This window comes from Schistocerca gregaria, chromosome X, assembly GCF_023897955.1.
Source record: "Schistocerca gregaria isolate iqSchGreg1 chromosome X, iqSchGreg1.2, whole genome shotgun sequence".
In the NCBI taxonomy this organism is placed as follows: Eukaryota; Metazoa; Arthropoda; class Insecta; order Orthoptera; family Acrididae; genus Schistocerca; species Schistocerca gregaria.
In genome coordinates, this window is record NC_064931.1 from 157279689 (window position 1) to 157307461 (window position 27773).

The 27773-nt window shown below is 40.7% G+C and overlaps 1 protein-coding gene across 1 annotated transcript in view; it reads left to right on the plus strand.

The window, feature by feature from the left end:
* LOC126297427 (uncharacterized) overlaps positions 1 to 27773 on the plus strand; it is a 479132-nt gene that overhangs the window by 441412 nt on the left and 9947 nt on the right. The window contains exon 18 of the mRNA XM_049988246.1: positions 24597 to 24761. Within this exon, the coding sequence (XP_049844203.1) occupies positions 24597 to 24761 (165 nt within the window). The remainder of the gene's footprint in view (positions 1 to 24596; positions 24762 to 27773) is intronic.

The following is a 27773-nucleotide window of genomic DNA, read 5'->3' on the forward strand; positions in this document are numbered from 1 at the left end:
TAACTAGCGATTTACTACACTGCCCCTTCCTTCCTTCCTTCGGGGGTGGGGAGGCCAAGCGTTGCCGTACCGTACTTGGTGGTGTGACTGAAGAGACATCAATGGTGTCTGCAGTCGTGTCAGGGGCAGCAGCTAAAGATTTGAGAAGTTCCTGATCCATCTGGATCAGGGTCTACAGATGGGGATGAGAGTACCCACACTGTCTGTGGACCGTAGAGTGACTGGCGGACAGGACTGGGGAATGGAGGTCAGGTTCAGGAATCATCTGGAAGTCAGAGTCCATGAGGGGAGGTGCCGGAATAGACAGCAATGATGGCAGACTGAAGAGGACAGGCTCTGGCAGTGGAGATCCAGTTTCTGCCCGCCCACCTCAGTGAGATTTACCAGTACTGGCTGTAGGAAGGAAATCTGCTGTCAGTGCTGACAAGCCCCAATTGTTGGGCTTGGCGGGTACGACGAGGCATGCTTGACCCCCAGAACAGTCAGGGCCAATGAAGAATGAGGGGGGACGGGGGCCTGCATGCATCCCAGGACACAACCGATTCCAAAGGCATGCCACCAGTCAATCTGCAGTGTGAACCGTGAAGATGCGGTGACTGTGCTGGCTCTGGACAATTGCCAGAATCTGGTGAGAGTGCTGTCCAACAGCAAAATATTGAGCAGCATCTGCAGCTGATGGCTATGCAGGAGCTCAGAAAGACTCTTGGCCCCAATTTGTGTCATTCTGTAAGAGCTTAAAAAAATGTGGGAGCCTCGTCACCCAGGAAATCTACGTACTTGTGCATCTGCATTTCAAATGTTCAGGCATAGCATTCTGCCTTGTCATTTGACTGCAGATGGAAGGGAGATGCTATGACATGATGAATGCCGTTGTGTGTACTAAAGTCCTTGAAAGATTGTGCCATGAACTGAGCACCATTGTCTGAAACTAGGGTGCAAGGCAAGCCGTCTATGAAGAATGCCTTTGACAGAGTCTTGACAGTTGTGTATACTGTCACAGATGGACAACGAACGACATAACGAATATGAGAAAAAGCATCAATTGGCAATAACCAGAAAGAGTTTTCAAAAGGGCTAGCGAAATCTATGAGGACTCTTTCCCAAGGCTGTGTAGGGGCTGGCCATGGTGAAAAAACAGTGCTCGATGCCGCCTGTTGACTAACACTTGCGACAGGCTGTAACAAGGTGTTCTACCTCCCAATCGATGTCCATCCGAAACATATGGTGGCACGCCAACAGTTTTGTGTGAGAGGTTCCCCCAGTGACCGTGATGTGATAAGTGAAGGACCTCCCACTGCAGAGCCACAGGAACTATGACACAGGGAGTAAACTCTTCCATTAATAGGAGAATAACACCATCCAAGAGGACACACAATGTACAGCCTGGTGGATGATTAGGTCACCCATGTTATATCATGCATATGACCTGCTGGAGCATTGAATCCTCCACCACAGCAGAAGCAGTACAGGAACTGGTGATGGGGAAGCCATCCACCATGTACCTTGCCTCCATATCCAGTTGCAAACAAAGCAGTTCCTCCTATCAAACAAGGAGTCAGGCCTATGGATAGCAGGGACAGAGCATCCACATTTGCATGCTGCAATTTCAGACAAAAATGGCTCTCATAATTGTACTGGGATAAAAACAGAGCCCAACACTAAAGATGATCAGTGGCTTTGTCTGGTAAAGAGGGAAAAATGAGGAAACCAAGGGCTTATGGTCATTAATGAAATGAAATTTTGCACCATATAAGACCACATGAATTTTAAAAGGCATAGACAACAGCAAGAGCTTTTTATTGCATCTGATAACAGTACTACTCAACGAAATGACTGTTTTCAATGCAAAGGCAATAGGCTGTTTAGAGCCATCTGAATGAAATGGACTAGGACCACCTCCATACTGTGATGTGTCTGTGGCCAGGACCAGATGCTTGCCATTTTGAAATGTTACAAAACACATTACAGAGCTGCACAAAGCATGATCACAAGCTGCAAATGAAATAAAAGGAGCACTTTTCCGAAGCGACGCATGGAAGGGGTGTATGATAGTAGCTGCTATGGGAATAAACTTGTGATTGCACACCACTTTGTTGAGGAATGCCTGAAGTTCTCACAGATTAGACAGATGAGGCAAAGCCATAATGATGGTGACATGTTATTCCATTGGACACACCCCGCTGGAAAATTTCATGACTGAAATAAAACAATAGAAATCTGTAGAATAGTAAAAAAAGAATAGAGGTTACACGGGTGATCCTTTGAGGTAGTACCCTTTGTGACAATATCATCAAAATACTTAATGCAGAGTGGTACAATCATCGTCACCTGGTCTAAAAATTTTGAAAGATGGCAGGTGCACCAGTGATCACAAACATCAGCTGTTGATACTGATAGAGGCCAAAAGGCATGTTAACCACAAGCATATGTTTTGATGCCTTGTCCAAGGGAATGTGAAGGTAGACTTCAGCAAAGTCCATTTTTAAAAAGAATTGATCCACAGGTAAATTTGTGAGCAGCTACTCCAGGTGTGGTAAGGGGTAAGTGTCTATGACTGTGTGACATACCTGGTCATAAATCAGCTTGTAGTTCCTTGGTGGCAGTGATCACTTTGAAAAATTGGCTGTAAATACACACACACACACACACACACACACACACACACACACACACACACACACACACACATTTGGTTTCGCTGATTTATTTCCATAAATGACAGACACCTATCACTGAATCAGTTATGGCCAGTCCATGTATTAATTATGTAACTAAGTCTCATTTAACAGGTATGCACCTACTGCACCTTCTGATTATACAACAATAGGCACTCTGCAGTATAATCTAACAAACCTACAACAGTCTCACTTCGATGAATGATACATGTGGCACTTTTGTATTATAGTCGCTCATCAGTCTTAGTTAACTGTTCTACTTCACTGTCTGTTTACTTATTCACAATACCACATCATTCCACCATTACATTATTGCTGTTTTGACCAAAATGAGCTCCACTCTCAAAATCTTGGAACAGACTGCCCTGTAAATGGCTTCAGGCATAGTGCTTATATAGCTTTGCAAAAATACCTACTAAAGTTTCACATTGTCAAATACATAATTTTTATAATCTGCAATTAGAATCTTACATCTCAAATTTATTGCATAGTTCAGAAAAATAGGTTTTGGTCTGAACATTATGTTACAATAAGAGTTTATACTGAAATAAGCCTTCTTGATGATGAAAACTGCAAACACAGCTAAATAAATAATATCATACATAAAACTGTTAATTTCCTGGAAACTAATTAAGTGATGCTGTTCCTACCATGTTTTGGAAATTAGCTACATGAATACTTTAAATATTTCTATAGATTATTTTCCTAAATTTGCCAGTAAAATAGTAATTACATCTCTTTACATGTCACAATGTGTCTGGAATAGGAAATAATTACTGTTAGGTAACTGAAATGAGCTGTAGCAAAACTAATTACTTGAAATGGTTCAAATTAATCAGGAAATTATTCTGACTAATGTAATTTAGGAAAGTTGTGCCTGGTCTTATACTCGGAATAACAGAATGACAGCTTTATCTTATGGCACATCTCTTACTAAGACTAATGATAATTAAGAAAGGAAAAATTCATCATTTAAGGAGGCAAATAACAAAACAAAATGGGAACTGGTCCGAGCTTGCTTTGCTACATGACTCCATCATTGAAATGACCAGCCGGCTGCGATGACTGAGCGGTTCTAGGCCCTGCAGTCCAGAACCGCGTGACTGCTACAGTCGCAGGTTCAGATCCTGTCTCAGGCATGGATGCGTGTGATGTCCTTAGGCTAGTTTAGTTTAAGTAGTTCTAAGTTCTAGGGGACTGATGACCTCAGATGTTAAGTCGCATAGTGCTCAGAGCCATTTGAACTATTTTTTTTAACTGACCAGATAGATTTTGAAAATAGCTTACTGGGAAATTCAATGACTAAACAACACAAAGCATGAAGAATATACATAAGCTTACACAAAGTATGATACATATATAGATAACCTTTTTTACAAAAATACAACATATACATTTGACATTAATCTGGTTATCAGATCTTCCCTTAAAATCTCAATAGAAGATAACAGATTGAATATTATATAGTCCCATAAAAATCATATTTTGCATCTGAAAAACGTTTCATCAGAAAAAATTTCCCTCTAAAGAAATTTATGTAGCATACAAAAAACACTATAATACTATTAATGAAGCAAAAGCATTTTCCAGATCATTACATATTTCATTTCTATCATCATTAGTAAACTTTCCCATTATACACATTTCAAGGAAGGATAGTTTCACTTCCATTTCACATTATTTGAGGGACTGAGAATCCACATTTCACAATCGAGAAGTCTCTTCACTCTCAATGGGCAACTGTTTGGTGTGCAGTGTCCAGTTACAGAATAATCGATGCGATATTCGTTGATGAGATGGTGACTGCCAAATTGTATGTGAAGCTATTGGAAAATGATTTTATCCCCATTATCCAAATTGACCCAAATTTCAACAAGATGTGGTTAATGAAAGATGGAGCTCGACCCCATCGAAGCAGGAGAGGGTTTGATGTCCTGGGGGAACACTTTGGGGACCGCATTCTGGCTCTGGGCTACCCAGAGGCCACTGGCATGGGCTTTGATTAGTTTCCATATTGTCTAGATATGAATTCATGTGACTCCTTTTTTTGGGGCTATATTAAATACAAGGTATACAGCAATAACCCCAAAACCATTGCTGAGATGTAAACAGCCATTCAGGAGGTCATTGACAGCAACGATATATCGACACTTTAGGTGGTCATGTAGAATTTCGCTATTCATCTGTGCCACATCATTGCCGAGGATGGCAGACATATCAAACAAGTCATAACCTAAATACAAATATCTGTAGTGATGTTTGCATGTTGAATAATGTGTGTGCACGCCATAGTTTGTAACTAATTTATGTCTTTTTTTTTTCTTCATGTACTTCAATGGTTGTCACACTGTGTATGCCAATTCATAAGCATTGTCATGGGCAAAGGGAAAAGTTCTCAATGGACCATGGTGCACACCCAAAAATTACCTTATTTCATCATTTACCTTGCTTGACTTTTCTTTGGTTTTAACAAGAACCAGGTCACCCATCTTAAAAATAGTTGGATTCACCCCCTTGTCATATACATTCTTTCGTCTTGATGCTTTCATTTTCATCATTTTCTTAGCCAATGTAATCTGTTTGTATTGTGCTATTTCACTTACCTTTGGGAAATCCACTTCTTCTCTGATGGTGATGCTAGGTTTTTCACTAAACATTAGATCATATGGAGCGTACTCTGTTGATTCATTCCATAGATTGTTTATGACACACTCAACATGGTGCATATGGTTTTCTCAAACAGAGTGTATTTTTGCTACAATAAGTCCTACATAGTCTATTGAACTCTTTCATGATTCTTTTGCTTGTGTTACCTTGTGGAAAATTTGTAGAAAACTTAATGTGTTTTGTTTTGTGTATTGCCATACAATTTACAAACTTTCCTGAAACAAACTGTGGACCATTGTCAGATAGAAGTGATTTTAGTATGCCCACATTATGAAAATAGTCAGATTCTGACTTGTCAGTTATGGTTCTTGTATTTGCCCTCTTAATTGGGTACAGCTTCACATATTTGGAGAATGTTTCCAAAACTACAATAATATATCTACAACCTCCTGTAAGTGCAGGTAATGGGCCTAGCAAATCAACTGCAGTAAGCTCCCTTGGCTCACTAGGAAGCACAGAATGCTCCCTCGGATGGCACCCCAGTTGTATTTACTCTCTGACACTTGTCGCACTTAGCTAGCCCCTGTTTTACCCTTCTCCACAATTTGTTAAATGTCACTGTCTCTTGTATCTTTTCTACTATTTTCCTAGTTCCATAATGTGCATAGCTCTCATGTGGGTAATGAATAAATTTGTCAATATGTTGGTTGGGAAAACCCAGCCTCTAATCCTGATCATCTAAAATTTATTTCCTAAATAACAAACCCTTGTATAATACTGTTTCACTTTAGGAATATTGTCTGAATTGTAATATTGTGTAACAGATCTCAAATTTGGATCTTCATTCTGCTCTCTTCTCATCTGTTTGCAAATTCTCCTAATTAACTTTCCATCCTTCACCCCCTACAAATAAAATCTAATCTGTTCTTCACAGTTCTTACTACTGTCGCTACTCCTTCTTCCAGCTGGCATTCTAAATATGGCATCAGCCACAATATTGTCTTTTCCTGTTATATACCTCACTTCTGAATCAAATTGCAGCAGATACAAAGCCCATCTAGTTAAACCAGTGTGTTTTTACGTGCACTTATGTAGGTAATTTAAAGCCTTATGATCAGTGTATACTATTGTTTTGTGTCCCAATAAATAATGTTCAAACTCCTGAAATCCAAAAATGGTAGCTAAAGCTTCCAGTTATGAAATGTAATAATTCTTTTCATGTGAGTGCAATGTTCAACTTGCAAAACCTGCTGTTTTGTGTTCAGTTCCTGTCTCAGTGGGTACCATTTGAAAAATTTCAACTCCGAAACCATAAAAGCCTTCATCTGTACCCTTAAAAAATGACAGTGAGAAAATAGGGTGGTATAGCAACTTAATGGTTAGGAAAAGTGTTTCTGAAGAAGAGAAATTTGTTAACATCGAATATAGTTTTAAGTATTAGGAAGTCTTTTCTCAAAGTATTTGTATGGAGTGTAGCCATGTATGGAAGTGAAACATGGATGATAAATAGTTTGGACAAGAAGAGAATAGAAGCTTTCAAAATGTGGTGCTACAGAAGAATGCTGAAGATTAGATGGGTAGATCACATAACTGATGAGGAGGTATTGAATAGAATTGGGGAGAAGAGAAATTTGTGGCACAACTTGACTAGAAGAAGGGATCAGTTGGTAGGACATGTTCTGAGACATCAAGGGATCACCAATTTAATATTGGAGGGCAGTGTGGAAGGTAAAAATCATAGAGGGTGACTAAGAGATGAATACACTAAGCAGATTCAGAAGAATGTAGTTTGCAGTAGGTACTGGGAGATGAAGAAGCTTGCACAGAATAATTGCTGGAGCTCATCCAAGATCATCCTGCAGACACTTATTTCAAGAGCTAGAGATCTTTGCTATAGCCTCACAATATATATATATTCACTTATGAAATTTGTTATTAATAATCCGAACAAATTCAAAAGTAATAGCAGTATACATGGCTACAACACTAGGAGAAAGGATGATCCTCACTACTCAAGGTTAAATCTAACTTTGGCTCAGAAGGGGGTAAATTATGCTGCCATGAAAGTCTTTGGTCGCTTACCTACTAGCATCAAAAGTCTGACAGATAGCCATATAACATTTAAAAGGAAATTAAAAGAATTTCTTAATGGCAACTCCTTCTACTCATTAGATGAATTTTTGGGTATAATAAGTGGGTAATTTCCCCAATCCCTACAAATAATAATGATAATAATAATAATAATAAATAATTAAGTGCCATGTAATATTTTGTGTAATGTAATATCTTGTATAGACACCTTTTATTAACCTGACATGTTCCACATCATTACGAAGTGTCGTATTCATGATCTATGGAACAAGTACTAATCTAATCTAATCTAATCTAAAAGCTGCATCAAATCAGTCTCTGGACTGAAGATCACAACATCAACAGCAACTTAATTTAACCAATTCTCTTTTTAAACTTTGAAATACCTCTTCACATTCCTCTGTCTAGTTCCATAGTACATTCATTTTCAACAAATTGCAAGGACATGAATGATTAAATGATTGATCTGTCACAAACTTTTGACAGAAACCAAATAAACTGAACATGGCTCTAAGATCTTTTTTTGTTTCTAGGAGATGGAAAATCAGCATCAGGTTGTACTCTTTCCACATTGATTTTGTGAAACAAAAATTAAATTTCCTTCTTTACAGATTCAGATTTGCTTAACTTCAGTTTCATGCCTGTCCTGTACATAGCTTTCAATACTTCATTCAGTATTTTACAATGCAACTAAAATATTGTCCACATATACACTCACTTCATCAATCAATATTTCACCTATCACTTTGTCAATTGCTCTGATAAAAACACACACATATAAATTCAAGCCTAATGGCATCACACAGTACTGGTAAGACTTATCTTTGTGTAGAAAGGCTGTATGTGGCCTAGATTTCTTGGTCAGACTTATATTCCAGTATCCATAGGGTACGTCAAAAGAAGTAAAAAATTTACATCCATGAAACTTTTGTAAGATCTTATCTATGTTAGCTGGTCTATCACTTTCCCCTAAAACTATTTCATTCAGCTTCCTAACATCCAGAATGAGCCTGACACCCCCTCTTTACTACCTCTAGAGCATTACTATACCTAATGTTTGACCTTTCAATAATTTCCCATGACATTATCTTCTAAATTTCTACAGTTAACAGTACTTCTTGTTTAACGCTCTTTGACATCTTACCAGTAGCATCTATGATCCTTATTACTGAGACATGCATCACTACTCTACCCTCTGTATTTTCAATAGACTCAAAAAATGCTAGTGAAATGCTATTAAAATCACTACCTCTGTCCAGTAGACACTTACCAGGTATACATTGTACATTTGCAGTTATTACAGGGTGTCATACTTCCTTTGTACTTATCATGTTATCTTTTTCATACAGCAAATCCTCATTAATTTGCTCCCTAGAAAAACTATCATCCTGTTTGCCAAAGTAATTTTCAGTTACAGTTAAATGACAGGTAGCATGATCCTCCTCCTCCTCCTCCTCCTTACTACCAGTTTCATCAGGCCCTAGCTCTTCATTAAGACTCTGCTCACTTATTCTCTTTTTACTTAACACATTACCATCATCATCAAAAATAAATTCAAATACCCCTTCCTCATCACTGCTACATTCATCACTACTGTCACTACTATCAGAATCAGAACTACTGTCACTTTCACTGCCTTCAGATTCTTGGTTAAGAGGTGATTCCTGTCTCCACTGTTTGAACATAAAGCAAAACACTTAAATTCCTTATCTTCTATTAATAACTGATCACTCACTTTGGCATTTTGGCCCACATCTCCACTTACTTCTGCACCCTGAAAAGCAGTGGCACACTCCATTCCATTACTGGGTTTACCATAGTGATTGCCTTATTTTTCATTACAAGGTTAACATCAGTATACACATCATTACTCAACATCTCACATAATTTAGCTTTCACACTTACCTTACTACAATTATTTACACTAACATCTTCTGTAATTACAGTATATTTACTTACAGGTGCCTTTTCTTCATGTCTTGCTCTAGTGTGAGCCGAAACTGGAGTATTCCTTAGTTTAAATGGTTTGAACCAAAATTACCATTCTCTCCTCCATTTCTGTTTCTCAAATTTATCTTATTATTTCTATACCCATTTTCATCATTTGCTACCCAATTATTTCTAGAACCCCACAGTGTTCCTTCCAGAACCAGTTCTGCTAATCCTATTTACCTGAAAATATCTTCCTAAGTGACTGTTATCATCAAAGTTTCTCCTACGATCCTCCATTGTCTTCTTCTCCCTTTGTGCTTTGTTTACATAGTTCAAAACAATCATTAATGTTACCTCTTGGGGCAGTCACAAGCAGTTCTGTAACTTTTGGTGGCAATTTTGTTTCCAAGCTCAAAATTATTGATTCACTCCTCAGTTCCTTGTAGAAATATTTTAATTTGTTTATCCAATACTGACAGAAACCTTTCATGGTACTTTTCCTGGAATTGCATCTTCCCTCATCCCAAAATTCACTTAAAATTCTGTGCTGTTTCTCCCTGGACCAATATTAATCTAAAAATGCATTTTTAAAACTGTCCCATGAATTGCAATTACCAGCTACCTGAGCCACCCATCCATAAGAATCCCCTTTCAAAAAACCTCTTGAAAATGATATATTTTCCTTCATCACTCCATGTTTCAGATAAATCATTAAATTCCCTAATAAAGTCAAGTGGGAGCAGTCTTCCATATGGTTCAAAATTATTAAATTTCTTACAACTAACAAAAGAAGGATTACTTAACATATTATGAGTAATATGTTTTACATTTGGCACTTCTTTCACCTTTTTTGTTATTTATGCTGATTCTATTCCTACCACTGATGATGTATGTGCCTGTGGTGGGCCAGTTGACTTGTTTGTATTGGTGCTGTCTCTTCTTCTCCCCAGCACTCTAGGCTCCATGTACTGGGGCTGCATTCTGTCAACAGTGGCAACATCACTTCTGGCCTCTAATTGGCAGCCAGTGATGCAGGGGATCTCAAACAACTGTGCAGTACTTCAAACCTCTTTTAACGTAAGGTACATTGACACACCTGCCTATCTATGGCACTGTGTCTCTGACCATGGTGTCTCCATAAGACTCCTGAGACTTTACTGTGACAAACCAACACTTATGATTTACACTGAGAAGCTCAGTCTCGATACAACTGCAGTAGCTGTTTGTAACACTGGTAGAACTGAATGTGCACAGTGATCACATGCTTATGCTTGTGGTGATACAACAGCAATGACACAATGTGTCAAAAGAAAGTGACACTGGTTCTAACTGGCACAGAACGTACAGGTACAGACAGTCCTGTGAATTCACCTATCTAGTTGTATGAGGTGTGATTAGAAAGTTTTAAGAATGTGCTTGTAATTGTACAATGGAGATACTTACATGCTACTGTGATGCATTTCCTTCAAAATAGTCCCCTTCTAACCGAACACACTGACTCCAATGGTGTTTCCAATTTTGGAAACATTCCTGGAAATTTTTGTCCTAAGTGTCTTAAGAACGCTCTCTGTATTTGCCTCGATATCTTCAATCGAGTCAAATTGCTTCCCTTTCAGTGAAAATTTCAGTTTAGGAAACAGGTATAAGTCTGCAGGGGCCAAATCAGGGGAATATGGTGGTTGTGGAAGCACAGGAAATTTGAAATTGGTCAAAAATTCAATGATGGAGAAGGCACCAAGAGCTGGAGCATTGTCATGGTGTAGCACCCAACTCCTGTCTTTCCACAATGCAGGCCTTTTCTTCTGCACCTTTTCTTGCAAACACTCAAGGACACATTTGTAGTATTCTTGGTTAATTGTCTGTCCTCCAGGAGTAAATTCATGATGCACAATACCAGTAAAATAAAAAAAAATCATCAACATTGTCTTCACCTTTGACCAACTTTGCCATGCTTTTATCAGTCTTGGTGAACCCGGAGTCTTCCACTGCAAAGACTGCACTTTGGTTTCAGGATCATATACATATATCCATGATTCATCACCTGTAATTACCCCATTTAACAAATCTGGGCCATTAATAGTCCAATTAATCATTTCTTGGCACACTTCACTTCAAGTCAGTATTGTCTCTGGTCACTTGACAACACTTTTGGAATGAATTTTGTGGACACTTGATGCATGTTCAGATCTTCAGTTAAAATTGACTAAACTGTACAGAAACTTAAATTAAGTTCATCAACCATCTCCCTAATTGTAAATCTATGATCAGAACACACTAAGTTGCGATCTTTCACTACCTTTTCATTCGTTTTTGAGGTGGAAGGATAGCCGGACTGTGGTTCATCTTCAAATGATTCATGGCCATTTTTAAATCTGTTGAACCAGACAAAAACATTTGACTGGCTCATACAATTATCTCCAAAAACTGTTTTTGATAGTTCATAAGTCTCAGAAACTGATTTCCCGGTTTTAAAACAAAATTTCACACAAACTTGTTGCTCCATTTTTACATCCATTTTCACGCAGACAGAACCTGGCGACAAGCCCTAACAGACCTGCACTCAACCAGCTGTCACAATGCACTGAATAAAGAAAATGAAGTTTCCTGTCATAGGGTTTCAAGGACAAGGCAATGACTGACTCCTCACCCTTTGTGTATCTGCCCGCCCAACCAGTAAGCAGTAGCGAATCGATTCTTAAAACTTTCCAGTCATACCTCGTATCACACACATCAGTTGTCCTTCACTGTTTTCAAACTGCAATAACTTATGTTTCATTGATCATGATTAAAACTGACTCTAGTAGGAAGTGTCACTAAGACTGGAAGTTCTTCTGTGAAGCAGTGAATTAAATGAATTTGTGAGACTGATGCAGACAGCCTTACCAGAGAACTGGAGATATCTTGTTGAAGCCCACAACAATATTTTACAACCCATTAAACTACTGCTCTTTTCTCTACTACTGCAATGTCTTTTAATGGTAATTTATTAACAGCTGTGACAAAAGTGGTCGCAGGAATAGAAGAAATTCTCACCAGTAGTGGGCAAGAGTAAACTTCAACAGATGCAACTTGTGATGTGTCATCACAGAGCCTCACTTTGTAATAACTTTGTAGTGCCATTTTTATTGAAGCTGAAGGGTTACCTATATGTTGAGGAAGAAAAGCACTCCACTCAGCAACAGTTAATCATCTGTTGCTGATCTGATTCTTTTGCTAACTTGAGCATTTCATCTTACCATTTATACATATTTCACCACTATCAGCATTGTCTTGTATCACCAGCTCAGACTGTTGTGTAATATATATTGCTGTTATGCTGAATTCTGTTTCTATTTTTGTCCTTTTAAATTAGAAATTAGACAGTAGTATCAGCAGTTTTTTGGCTTTCCACCCAGCACCTTGATCATCCTACCAAATGAGGCAGTACATTGTTTAAGAAACTGGTGACCTACCTGAGACGAGCAGATTCTTTCCAGCCATTGAGATATAGATCTTTCATGGCTTTCCTGAAACACTTCGTTTGAATATCAAGATGGCCCTTTTGAACAATTCATCACAAACTTCCTTGACGACATTGTCAGATTGAACAAGTGCACAGTCTGTGATAATCACACTGTAGATACTCACTCATTCATAATCATGATCTTCCTGATGCTGGTACCTGTTTTTCATAAATTCTTTTTTTTTCAAAACCTTCATCCGTTTTAACTTCTTAATCTGTCTTGCCTTATAGCTCAGTTAATAAATGTATCTTTGAAAGGTCATTGTTTCTTACTGTTTGCTTCTTTGGTGACCCACAGCTTTGAGCAACTTGAAACACTCACTGACTGCCTTTCAACACTTCCTTTCCATTTTTCATCATTAGCTGCTGTATACAGAACATTTTGGTTTCAAAGTGCAATTTATGGTGTCTTCTCTGACAATGGTAAATCTCTTCCATTAGGTTTATGGTGTATGGTCATATTGTTCTTAGGCTAATTAAATATTGTTAACCTTAGAATTAAGGTTTTGAAGATTAGGGTTACATTTTACCTACTTTTTTGTTATTTATCACATGTAATTACAATGTGTCATGAACAACAACTCCATTTGCATTGCTAAAATTTTAATGAGTTGCCTCCTACTGTTGCTTACGAGGACAATGGAGAATATAGTATGAGGTAAAATGACTCACTAAACACTGACTTTCATAACTTCAGTAACTGAATATGATTCACACTACACCAGAATAAGCAATGGCCATCATAAAATCTTTGAAATAATAAAAAATTCTAGAGGTTATGATAGAATATCAACAAAGTTAATTAAAGAGTGTGCTTCTGAGTTTAGTAACATACTATGTTGTGTGTGTAACCAGTCATTTATCAGTGGATCATTTCTGTTGTGATAGTGCCACGACATTTAACAGTGTCGCCACGACAGTACGCGCAAACGGTGATAGAGGCGCTGCGCAAATCGGCTGAGTGCGGGAGCGCCACCTAGCTACGAATGGCGCCAGCCACATTTCACGGCACGGCAGTCGAATACAAGAGACTGAGTTGTAATCATGTGATCAGCTATTGTTTCTAAGAGAGAGTGTTGAATATCCACGCAATTATTGTGATTAAAGGTTATAACACTTTTTGGCGACGAGGATGGGATATTTTCACTGCGTTGTGGATTTGCGTGTTCGTGATGGGGCAGACATGGAAGAGCTTATGCAAGCGCTCATTGAACAACAAACACAGCTGACGACTACTATTCAGGCTCAACAAACACAGCTGACGGCAGCGATTCAGGCGTTGTCGACGTCGCTTACTCATCGTCTGTCTTCCTCTTCTCTGCCTCCATTCCCTCCTTACGGCGAGGCCGCTGAAGACTGGGAGGATTATGAGAAGTGTTTGTGGCAACACTTCTTGGCTTTCGGCGTTGTCGACGCTCCTATGTGTACGTCGTTATTTCTCTCTTGGATTTCCCCTCGAGTCTATCAGCTGCTATCTCAGTTAGCCCCTCTGCGGGAACCTGCCTCCTTGTCCTTCCAAGAAATGTGTGACTTATTGTCTGACTAGTATCGAAAAAACACCCACGTCGTTGCCGCCCACGTGACGTTCTACCGGTGTCGTAAACAGCCCCATCAATCTTACCGGGCTTGGGCGGCGGAACTACACAGTCTGAGTAGGAAATGTCAGTTTGTCACGGACACACATCATGAGTCCTATGCTGATTCAATGGTTATGGATGCTATTCTACGGCTTGCTCCTGATAAATAAGTTCGGCAACATGCCCTACAACTGCCAAACCTGTCGTTGTCGGAAGTTCTAAGTATCGCTCAATCCTTTGAAGTGTCTCACGCTGCTGGCACGCAAATAGACGCGTGGTGTGATGTAGGCGCTGTACAGTCAACTCTCGACACGGGCAATTTGCCTGTTCCACAGGAGAACGATGATGTGGCGGCGGTTCACTCGCGCCAACAACGTCGCATTGGGCCACAACGCTCGCAGCGAAACCAGCAACCACAGAAGCCGGTTCGTTCCACACTTCCTTCTTGCCCCCGTTGTTTCGTACAGCATGACAGGGCAGCGTGTCCAAAATGTTGGGCCACATGTAATTCATGTAGGAAAAAAGGCCACATTGCTTCTGTGTGTCAGTCCCCTAAAGTTCCTGTTGACGAGGACGAGGCGTTGGACATGGATGTTCACTGTGTGCTTTCTCAAACAAATAAGTTGTTTGTTACTGTTCATGTTCTGAATAAAGACATCCACATGCAAGTGGACACTGGCTCTGCAGTCACTCTCACTAATTCTTGCACGTATTTGGCATTGGGCTCCCCTCTTTTGTCTCCAGTTACGCGAAATCTGAGGACTTATAATAAACAGAAGATTCCTATCATGGGCCAGTTTGATGCTTCCAATGCCTACAAGTCTGTTGTTCAGCCCCTCACGTTTTATGTGGTGGATCATGCGGGCACTGAAAACCTGTTCGGTTATGGTGCTTTCCAGTTGTTCGGGTTCTCCATTGATGATGATATGCACCTCATATCTGAGGATATTCCGTATCAACAGCTGGATGGATTGCGTTCTGAATTTTCATCCGTGTTCTCTGCTGGTCTGGGTTGTGTCAAGGATTTTGAAGCCCACATTACTCTTAAACCTACGGCTCACCCTAAATTTTTCCGGGCACGCCCTATTCTGTTGGTGTTGCGTGCACCTGTTAAGGCTGAGCTAGACAGGGTCACAGCTTCAGGGATTCTCCTTCCGGTTACCTCCAGCGAATAGGCATCGCCGATCGTGGTGGTTTCTAAACCAAACGGGAGTCTACGATTGTGTGGTGACCTTAAAGCCACTGTCAACACTCAGAGCCTTATTGACACTTATCCTCTTCCCCGTCCTGAGGAGTTGTTTACCAAGCTCGCTTGGGGCCAGTTCTTTTCCAAACTTGACTTATCGGAGGCGTACCATCAGTTGCCGTTGGACGCTACTTCCAAGGAATTTCTCGTTATCAACACTCCTTGTGGGTTGTATCAGTAACAGCAGTTACCATTTGGCGTTGCTAGCGCACCGGCCATTTTTCAGCGGTTTTTGGAACAGCTCACGGCTTCCGTTCCCGGCTGCGTAAACTATCTGGATGACATTGTTGTCACTGGGGCCCTCCACTGAGGAGCACCTTCATAATTTGCGTTCACTGTTTTGGGTTTTGCATTCCGCTGGGTTGAGGTGCAATCTGGACAAGTCACAGTTCTTCCAACCCTCCATTGAGTATCTTGGTTTCCACTTGTCCCGTGAGGGTATACGTCCTATACGTCAGCACGTTGCGGCCTTTAATGCTCTTACCCCAGCCGTCTACGGTCAAAGAACTTCAGGCGTTTCTAGGCAAGATTGCTTATTATCACAAATTCATTCCATCCGCAGCGGCGGTAGCTTATCCTCTGCATCAGCTGTTACGCAAAAACGTCCCCTTCTGTTGGTCCGACGGGTGTGAGCAGGCTTTTGTCCGCCTGAAGGCTCATTTGCAGTTGGCGCCTTGTCTTGCCACATTCCGTCCGGGCCAGCACTTGGTTCTGGGGACTGACACGTCACAGTATGGCCTAGGGGCTGTTCTTGCCCATCGGTATGAGGATGGGTCGGAACAACCCATCGCCTTTGCTTCCAAGACCCTCAACGAGGTGCAACGGCGTTACTCTCAAATAGAAAAGGAGGTGCTCGCTATCATTTATGCTCTAAAAAAATTCAGCGTTTTTTTGTATGGTTCTAAGTTTCACCTCATCACCGACCACAAACCGCTGGTCCCCCTGTTCAGCCCATCAGCATCGCTTCTGGATAAGGCGGCTCACCGCCTGAAACGTTGGGCCTTATACTTGTCTCGTTTTCATTATGAGAATCACTATCGCCCCACGGCCCAGCACGCCAACGCTAACGCATTGTCGCGATTGCCGATGGGCCCCGACCCTGTTTTCGATTGTGATGAACTCCTCTGTTTCCACATTGATGAGGAAGAACGTCGTGCGGTCGAGGGCTTTCCACTTACAGGTTCGGCTACTGCGCGGGACCTGGTCCTGCGTCAGGTGATCAGTTTTGTTCAACGGGGTTCGCCGGACAGGACCAAGGGCCGGGCATTGGATCCCCTTCGCAACTACCATGCCTTGCGCCTTCGTCTGTCTGTTCGTGATGGTGTTGTTCTTCTGGCCACGGATGGCGCATCTCCACGGGTCGTGGTGCCAGCCTCTCTTCGCAAAGATGTTCTCAAACTGTTGCACGAAGGCCATTGGGGTATTTCTCGAACTAAGTCCCTGGCCCGCAGGCACGTTTATTGGCCCAGTATTGATTCGGACATCGCCCATATGGTTGCTGTGTGTGGCCAGTGTGCTCAACAACTGGCGGCACCTCGTACAATGTCCTCTCCGTGGCCTGATCCATTTCAGCCATGGGAACGGGTGCATGCTGACTTTGCCGGCTCCTTCCTCGGTACTTATTGGCTACTGTTGATTGACGCCTTCTCGAAGTTGCCGTTTGTTGTTAGATGTCCGTCACCCACCACTGCGGCAACAACGCTGGCTTTGTCCAAAATCTTTGCGCTGGAAGGTCTTCCATCCACGATCGTCACGGACAATCGCCCTCAGTTCTCTTCGCAGGCCTTCCATGATTTTTGTACTGGACAGGGGATTCATCATGTTACAGCACCTCCCTTCCATCTGCAATCGAATGGGGAGGTCGAGCGCCTTGTCCGCACTTTCAAATGCCAGATGAAAAAATTCCTTAGTGATTTTTCCACAGATGATGCTCTGCTGCAATTTCTGAGTTCTTATCGCTTCACGCCTCTGGGTGATCGCAGCCCTGCCGAACTCTTGCATGGCCGCCAACCGCGCACTCTACTGCACCTGCTTCACCCTGTCAGGCCTTGTGCTGTGTCCCCCAGTGCGGGAAAATACTCGGTGGGCGCCGACGTGTGGGCACGAGGGTATGGATCTCGCCCTAAATGGATTCCAGGCTCTTCGCGGCCGCCGGCTTTGTGAAATCCGTACGGGCGATGGCACGGTTGTTCGCCATTACGACCAGATGAGCCCACGAGTGGTGGCTACGCCGGTGCCACCGCCCCATCCTTTGCCTCCACCAGCCCGACAAGCCAGTTCTGTCGCTGCTGCCAATCTACCGCCGTGTTGATGCAGCCAACGTTGCTGCCGCTTCCGAGTATGCCGGAACTGGCCCCAGTCGCGACGCTGCCTTCTCCGGGACCCATCTCACTGGGGCACACTCCCAGGTCCATGACACCTATGGATGCTGCTCCGGAGTTTTCACCCATCATCTCATCCAGGAGGCACGTTCCACACACGAGCTTCCGTCCTGGACATTTTCGACCATACTCTCGTGTCTCTCCGCGGGATCTCCTCAGGGCCTCACAAGAGGCCATGGATGTCTCCACGCTGTCCATGTCTCCAAGGAAGTGTTTTTTGTTTTCAAGGGGGGAAAAGTGTTGTGATAGTGCCACAACATTTAACAGTGCCGCCACAACAGTACGCGCAAACAGCGATAGAGGCGCTCCGCAAATCGGCTGAGTGTGGGAGCGCCACCTAGCTACGTACGGCGCCGGCCGCATGTCACGGCACGGCAGTCGAATACGAGAGACTGAGTTGTAATCATGTGATCAGCTATTGTTTCTAAGAGAGAGTGTTGAATATCCACCCAATTATTGTGATTAAAGGTTATAACAATTTCCCAAATGGTAGAAATATGGTGAAGTTAAAAAAGGGAATAACGAAATTTTGGTACCTGCCCATGTCAATAATGCCATGGCAACAGAGGACATGGAACCAATTATGTTGACAGCCAGTGAACTGGGTATGATGTCCACTGATGGGAGATGCCCATTCCATGTGTACTGGAGAGAGTCGCTGGTTTCTGAGGCACCAAGCTGAGGCAGCTGCCGACTCAAGTCAGTCGTGTGTTTCCTAATTTAGCAGCGTGATGTGTGAATATTCAGTCACTTACACATTAGCATCATTATGGGAATCTCTTCTTGTCTGATCTCTTGATTACATGCACAATTGTCATTCTGGCTTGTTTTCTGGTCTTGATAGATTCTTGATCTCTGAATGTTGTAATTCCCACCGTTGATGACTTGGTGTGGCTAGAATATAGCAGAAATACCATCACATTCCTGTCCAATTTCACTTTTGTCAGCATTCTCAAAAATTTTAGAAAAGATAATAAACAATTGCCTTGTTTGTTTAGAAGATTTAGAAACTGGGGATGGAATAGATGTGCTATGCCTGTCTGAACATCATATAGTTACAAATATGGAAAAGGTAAATGTTGTTGGATATAAGCTTTCGGCACATGTAAGTAGATACACCGTGGAAAGAGGAGTAGTTCCCGTATATGTTAAAATTTACCTTAATCATATAGACGTGTGTGTGTGTCTGTGTTTTTGTGTGTGTGTGTGTGTGTGTGTGTGTGTGTGTGTGTGTGTGTGTGTGTGTGAGCTTAAACTAAATAATAGTACTTTTATACTTGTAGATGTGTATAGGTCCCCATAGGGAAATTTTCAGCTACTTTTAAAAAACTTGGACCTTTGTTGTGCTATCTGTCATACAGAGGGAAGCAAATTATTATTTGAGGGGATTTCAATGTAGATTTTCTGAAAGATTCTGGCAGAAATCTTGACCTTGAAGTATTACTTAGTTCTTTTAATTTGATGTGAATTATTGGTTTTCCTACTCAGGTGGTACAGGAAAGGATAAAACTGATAAATAATGTTTTTGTTGACCAAGATAAATTTAATCAAATAAAAACTTTTCCTGTTATGAACAGTTGTCTGATCATGATACACAGCTAGTTACAGTATATGACATAGCTCCATACAGTAACACAAAACAGTCCTCCAAAACAATGCATTCAATTAATGATTTAACAGTTGCAAATTTTAGGAAAAGCTTGAAATAATTAGATTGGGATGAGGTGTGTAGGAAACCTAATACTAATTTACAATTTTACATCTTTCATGATACCTTTGTGAGTATGTTTGAAAACAGTTCCCCTAAGAAAACAGTGAAATATAATTGTAAGGAACCATCTAAAAAGCTGTGGCTTACTAAAGGCATAAAAATATCTTGTAAACAGAAAAAGGAAATGTATTTATGGCTAGAAGAGGGAATGATCTGGTAACAGTAAAACATTATAAAAACTGCTGCACTGTATTAAGAAAACTTATTAAAAAGTTCAAAAGTATGTGCATTATTTCTGTGATTAGCACCTTTGACAATGAAATTAAAACAATTGGGAATATGTTTAAAGGAGAAACAGGGCATCCAAGAGCACAGGAAGAACTCAATGAAAAGTTTATTAACAAAACGTGAGAAATAGAAAACATTTTTAATAATAATTTTTTTAAGTGTTGTAGAGAAAATAGAAACCAAGTATTTATTTGGAAATGCAAGGCAGTATATGGAAGAGACCATGCCTATTCAATTTGAGAAAACTGAAATTCAACCCACCCATCATACTGAAATTATGAAAATAATCAATTTACTCAAAAGAACAGCATGCATGGAATTGATGGCATTTCCAACAGTATACTAAAAGCTTGTTCCCGACAGATAAGTAAGAGTGTAAGCCACATATGTAGTACCTCACTGAAGCAGGGCATTTTTTCAGATAGACTAAAATATGCTATTGTTAAACACTTGCATAAAAAGGGGGATAGGTGTGATGCTAACAACTACCACCCAATCTCACTTCTAACAGCTTTATCCAAAATTCTTGAAGAAGTAATGTATTCAAGAGCAGCATCACAGATTTGTAAAAATGAAGAACTAACAAATTGTCAGTTTGGTTAACAGAAAGGCTTCTCAACAGAAAAAGTGATCAAATATTAGAGGTTCTGAATAATCAAACATCACTTATTGGTATATTTTGTGATCTCTCAAAGGCTTTGGACTGTGTGAATCATGAAATTCTTCTAGATATGCTGAAGTACTGTGGTATGAGTGGGATAGTGCACAAATGGTTTAATTCATATTTAACTGGAAAAATACAGAAGGTTGAACATAATGGTACAGATAGTCTGCAAAAATTAGCAGTCCTCTAACTGGGGAGGTATCAAGAATAGATGTCCCACACGGTTCAGTCTTGGGTTCTATACTGTTATTAAGATATATTAATGACTTGTCACTCTATAGTCATGAAGATGCGAAGCTAGTTCTTCCTTCTGATGATATGAATATAGTAATCACACCGAACAAACAAGAATCAGCTGAGGAAATTGTAAATAATGACTTTCAGAAAATTATTAAGTGGTTCTCTGCAAATGGACTCTCACTAAATTTTGAGGGAACAGTTCATACAATTCTATACAGTAAATGGTTTTACACCATTGAAAAAATTGATTTTGAAGAGAAATCTATTGCTAAGGCAGAGTATTCAAAATATCTGGGTGTGTGCATTGATGAATTGAATTGGAAGAAACACATTGATGATCTGTTGAAATGGTTAGATTTGGCTATGTATGCTATTAGAGTTATTACAAATTTTGGTGATAAACATATCAGTAAATCAGCCTACTATGCCTGTTTCTATTCACTGCTTTCATATGGCATCATATTTAGGTTTAATTCATCATTAAGAGAAAAGGTAGTCATTGCACAAAAGTGTGTAATCAGAATAATAGCTGGAGCAGACATTTCTTTAAGGAACTTGGGATATTCACAGTACCTTCACAATACATACATGCACTTACAAAATTTGTTGTTAATAACCCCTCCCAGTTCAAAAATAATAGCGAAGTGCATTGCTGCAACACTAGAAGAAAGAATGATCTTCACTATTCTGAGTTAAATCTGACTTTGACACTGAAAGGGATGAATTATGCTGCCACAAAAATCTGTGATCATTTGTCATTTATCAAAGGCATTAAAAGTCTGACAAATAGCCTACCATCATTTAAAAACAGATTAAAAGAATTTCTGAATGACAACTCCTTCACTCAATAGATGAATTCTTAGGTATGAAGTAGTAACTATATACAAAAGTTAATTATATTGTGAAAAGAAAACTTATGTTAAACTGACACTTTTCAAATCATTACAAATTGTCTTATTCATGATCTCCAGAACAAGTATTAATGTGATGTAAGTAATATAATATATATTAACTACCTGATAACAAATAATATGCTGTCAGAGTCACACACTGAATCTCTAAAGGGTTCTGATATTGAGAAGGCTATCTACACATACAGCAAAAATGTACGTAATTCGTACATAGTAAATTGGTATATTTTGTGATTTATCAAAGGCATTTGACTGTGTAAATCACAATATCCATTTAAATAAATTAGAATACTATGGAATAACAGTAAATGCTACCACACGGCTCAAATCCTATATCTCTAACAGGAAACAATGGGTCTCATTAGGAAAGAGACATATATTAAGCTGTTAGGTATCACCCAACTGGGAACTAATTACAAGTGTGACCCACAAGGTTGCATCTTAGAGCTCCTACCTTTTCTTGAGTATATCTGTGACCTTTCATCTGTAACATTATAATGCCAGGTTTGTTTTGTGCATGGCACAAACACTGTAATAAATAGTAAATCAAGGATAGTCATAGAAAGATCAGTTAATGAAATTTTCATGGACATTAATAAACTATTCGTAGACAATTATTTGTCACTAAACTTTGAAGAAACATACTACATGCAGTTTAGAACTTGTAAGAGGTTTCCTGCCATTATATGCCTAAAAGAAGATGACAGTGTTAAATTCTTGGGATAATAAATTCAACAGGGAGGAACATACCACAGAACTCCTGAGAGTGCCTAAACAAATCTCTGTTTTCAATGCAAATGCTGTCATACATAGGTGATATAAAAATGAAAAAGCTGGTACATGGTGGTTGCCTTCATTCTATAATATTATTTGGGATAAGATTTTGTAATAACTCATCAAACCAAGCTAAAGTTTTCCACATCCAAAAACGTGTAGTAAGAATTATTTGTGGTGTGAACTCAAGAACATCCTGAAGAGGCTTGTGCACGGAACTAGCAATACTATTGCTTCCCAATATACACTCCTGGAAATGGAAAAAAGAACACATTGACACCGGTGTGTCAGACCCACCATACTTGCTCCGAACACTGCGAGAGGGCTGTACAAGCAATGATAAGACGCACCGCACAGCGGACACACCAGGAACCGCGGTGTTGGCTGTCGAATGGCGCTAGCTGCGCAGCATTTGTGCACCGCCGCCGTCAGTGTCAGCCAGTTTGCCGTGGAATACGGAGCTCCATCGCAGTCTTTAACACTGGTAGCATTCCGCGACAGCGTGGACGTGAACCGTATGTGCAGTTGACGGACTTTCAGCGAGGGCGTATAGTGGGCATGCGGGAGGCCGGGTGGATGTACCGCCGAATTGCTCAACACGTGGGGCGTGAGGTCTCCACAGTACATCGATGTTGTCACCAGTGGTCGGCGGAAGGCGCACGTGCCCGTCGATTTGGGACCGGACCACAGCGATGCACGGATGCACGCCAAGACCGTAGGATCCTACACAGTGCCGTAGGGGACCGCACCGCCACTTCCCAGCAAATTAGGGACACTGTTGCTCCTGTGGTATCGGCGAGGACCATTCGCAACCGTCTCCATGAAGCTGGGCTACGGTCCTGCACAACGTTAGGCCGTCTTCCGCTCACGCCCCAACAACGTGCAGCCCGCCTCCAGTGGTGTCGCGACATGCATGAATGGAGGGACGAATGGAGACGTGTCGTCTTCAGCGATGAGAGTTGCTTCTGCCTTGGTACCAATGATGGTCGTATGTGTGTTTGGCGCTGTGCAGGTGAGCGCCACAGTCAGGACTGCATACGACCGAGGCACACAGGGCCAACACCCGGCATCATGGTGTGGGGAGCGATCTCCTACACTGGCCGTACACCTCTGGTGATCGTCGAGGGGACACTGAATAGTGCACGGTACATCCAAACCGTCATCGAACCCATCGTTCTACCATTCCTAGACCGGCAAGGGAACTTGCTGTTCCAACAGGACAATGCACGTCCGCATGTATCCCGTGCCACCCAACGTGCTCTAGAAGGTGTAAGTCAACTACCCTGGCCAGCAAGATCTCCAGATCTGTCCCCCATTGAGCATGTTTGGGACTGGATGAAGCGTCGTCTCATGCGGTCTGCACGTCCAGCACGAACGCTGGTCCAACTGAGGCGCCAGGTGGAAATGGCATGGCAAGCCGTTCCACAGGACTACATCCAGCATCTCTACGATCGTCTCCATGGGAGAATAGCAGCCTGCATTGCTGCGAAAGGTGGATATACACTGTACTAGTGCCGACATTGTGCATGCTCTGTTGCCTGTGTCTATGTGCCTGTGGTTCTGTCAGTGTGATCGTGTGATGTATCTGACCCCAGGAATGTGTCAATAAAGTTTCCCCTTCCTGGGACAATGAATTCACGGTGTTCTTATTTCAATTTCCAGGAGTGTATTTATCACTTAATTAAATTTGTCATTAAAAATGTATCTCTCTTTCAAACCAACTGCTGCAGGGGACTACTTCACTTGGGATTTGTGGAAGGAAATTAGAATATTTGTTTTTCTTTGCAAATATTTATTTTATTTTCTTGTATTTCTGACATGTTCTACACCCTGCAGGATCTTCTCACTACAGATCTATTGGAACAAAAAATAAATCTACTAAAAATTTAATTATTGTAATCGTTTGTGTCCTGGAACTCGCTAAGAAGATAAAATAAGTTATATCTTATCCTGTTGCTGAAATTTCAACAGACTTTTAAAGATATTGGTTGTTGCAGGAACACGGCCTCGTAAATTCAATTTCCCTCGAAGACCTGTACTGTTTAACAGCACAGCAGACAAAGATATGGATCTCTTAGAATCTATGGATCATTTAGCCAGAGACAAGCCTGGATTAGACAACTTGCTTCTTCCAACACAAGTCACAGTTGCACAGTCTCGGGGTATGTAATACATCCAATAGTTTCGTAAATGGACTAAATGTAATATATGCACTTATAGGAAATTTTGTATGCTGCCTTAAATGTGTAAATGTTTCATTCTATCTAGCAAATGATGTAATTTAATAGTTTTCACCTGTGTGGTTGAATATTTTACAGTTAAATTATTATTTTTATATAATTTTATACCACATTACTAAAAATGACTTTAGTGGCTGTTTTCTATGAAAATTTCTTTTACATGACATTACATTTAGTGGAATAAAAATATTTAGAGATGATGTTACTCTCACAGGGAGCTAAAGTGATAAGATGACACTTCCTTTTATCAAAAAGTTACAAATGATATTTTCTCAAACACATCTCTTCCTTCAAAATAAAAAAAAAGAATGAATGATTTTTCTTCCTAAGCTTTGAAGGCACATACAGTATTAAAGACAAGAATGAAGATTTTAAATGATGCAAAGAAGCCCATGATTTAACACATGTGTTTGAAGTGCTGCTGACTACTGCCACTGGAAGGAAGCCATCCACAGCTATTAAAAATATATTTTTTTAATTGTGTTGCAAACTACAAATGTGTACACTGGCTGTCAGAACAAATGGAGTAAGCTGGAAATTTGGTACCCTGCTAAGTATTCAGTACTTTTCATAAAGGAATTGAAATGAATGATGTGGTGGTCCCTTCAACAATTTTTTTAAAACTCATTTATTTGTTTGTAGAAATCTCTTTTTTCAGTACGTGTACTGTGCAGAAGATACTGGACAGAAAAATCTTTTCAGATGTTGGTTTAAAACTACTGAACATATTTCATTTAAATTTTTACAACTCATTGGATCCTCGTAGTGAATAATTACAAATTTGACTACATTCTTTTAAGTCTCCAGTCTTCTGACTGTTTCGATGTTGCCCACAATGAATTCCTTTCCTGTGCCAACTTTTTTCATCCCAGAGTAGCAGCTGCAACCTGTATCATTAATTACTTGCTGGATATATTCTAATCTATGTCTTTCTCTACAGTTTTTACCCTCAAGAGCTCTCTCTAGTGCCATGGAAATTATTCCCTGGTGTCTTAACAGACGTCGTATCATCCTGTCCCCTCATCTTGTCAGTGTTGTACATACATTTCTCTCCTTGCTTATTCTGCAGAGAACCTCTTCATTCCTTACCTTATCAGTCCAAATATTACTGTGTATTTACAACATATTCTGCAGTTAAAAGCATGAATGCATGTATTACATGTTTTCAAGCATAATATACAGCTAGTTTGAATAAAAGTAGTTTTTCAGTAGGAAGCTGTCATGGACCTTTCCAAGTTTTGTAGTTTAGGAAGAGATTTTTATATGTCTGGGTAATCTGTTCTATAGCTTTGTCCCTGCATGATATATGCCCTTTAGGCATAATGTGGAGGTGCAGTGACTAACATGTATGTCACTATCTGTCCTGGTACTGTAATCATGGACAATTTTATTTTGAGGAAAAAGGTGTTCATTTCTCAGTGTACATGTTTTGACATGCACAACTACTTCCAATACATAAATTCATGGAAGGGATAAGATTTTTACATCCTTAAAGAAAGCTTGAATGGCTTTGTGGTGCTTGCTCGTTTTATTATTCTTATAATTGCATTTTGTTTTGTAAAAACTGTTTTGGGCTCATGTACATTTCCCCATAAAATGATACTGTACCTCGGTAATTAATGTACATGATCAAAGTATGTGGTATTTTCTTCCTGGTTCCTTCTTAGATACAATATGTGATTGAAAGTATCCGGACACTTGGCTGAAAATGACTTACAAGTTCGTCGCGCCCTCCATCGGTAATACTGGAATTCAGTATGGTGTTGGCCCACCCTTAGCCTTGATGACAGCTTCCACTCTCACAGGCATAAGTTCAGTCATGTGCTGGAAGGTTTCTTGGGGAATGGAAGCCCATTCTACATAGAGTGCTGAACTGAGGAGAGATATTGATGTCAGTCGGTGAGGCCTGGCATAAAGTCGGCGTTCCAAAACATCCCAAAGGTGTTCTATAGGATTCAGGTCAGGACTCTAAGCAGGCCAGTCCATTACAGAGATGTTATTGTTGTGTAACCACTCTGCCACAGGTCATGTATTATGAACAGGTGCTGGATTGTGTTGAAAGGATGCAATCACCATCCCCGAATTCAACAGTGGGAAGCAAGAAGGTGCTCAAAACATCAATTTAGGCCTGTGCTGTGATAGTACCATGCAAAACAACAAGGGGTGCAATCCCCCTCCATGAAAAACATGACCACTCCATAACATCAGCACCTCTGAATTTTACTGTTGGCAATACACAAGCTGGCAGATGACGTTCACTGGGCATTTGCCATACCCTCACCCTACCATCAGATCATCACATTGTGTAACATGATTTGTCGCACCACACAACATTTTTCCCCTGTTCAATCGTCCAATGTTTATGCTCCTTACACCAAGTGACGTGCCATTTGGAATTTACTGGCGTGATGTGTGGCTTCTGAGCAGCCGCTCGACTCTGAAATCCAAGTTTTCTCAACTCTTGCCTAACTGTCATAGTACTTGCAGTGGATCCTGATGTAGTTTGGAATTACTGTGTGATGGGCTGGATAGATATCTGCCTATTTCACATTACAACCCTCTTCAACTGTCAGCGGTCTCTGTCAGGCAACAGATGAGGCCGGCCTGTATGCTTTTGTGCTGTACGTGTCCCTTCATGTATCTGCTTTACTATCACATTGGAAAAAGTGGACCTAGGGATGTTTAGGAGTGTGAAAACCTCACATATAGACATATGACACACATGACACCCAATCATCTGACCACGTTCAAAGTCCGTGAGTTCCGTGGAGCGCCCCATTCTGCTGTATCACGATGTATAATGACTACTGAGGTTGCTGATATGGAGTACCTGGCAGTAGGTGGTTGCACAATGCACCTAATATGAAAAACATATGGTTTTGGGAGTGTGTGGATACTTTTGATCATATAGTGTATTTGCTACTGCTGTTCCTC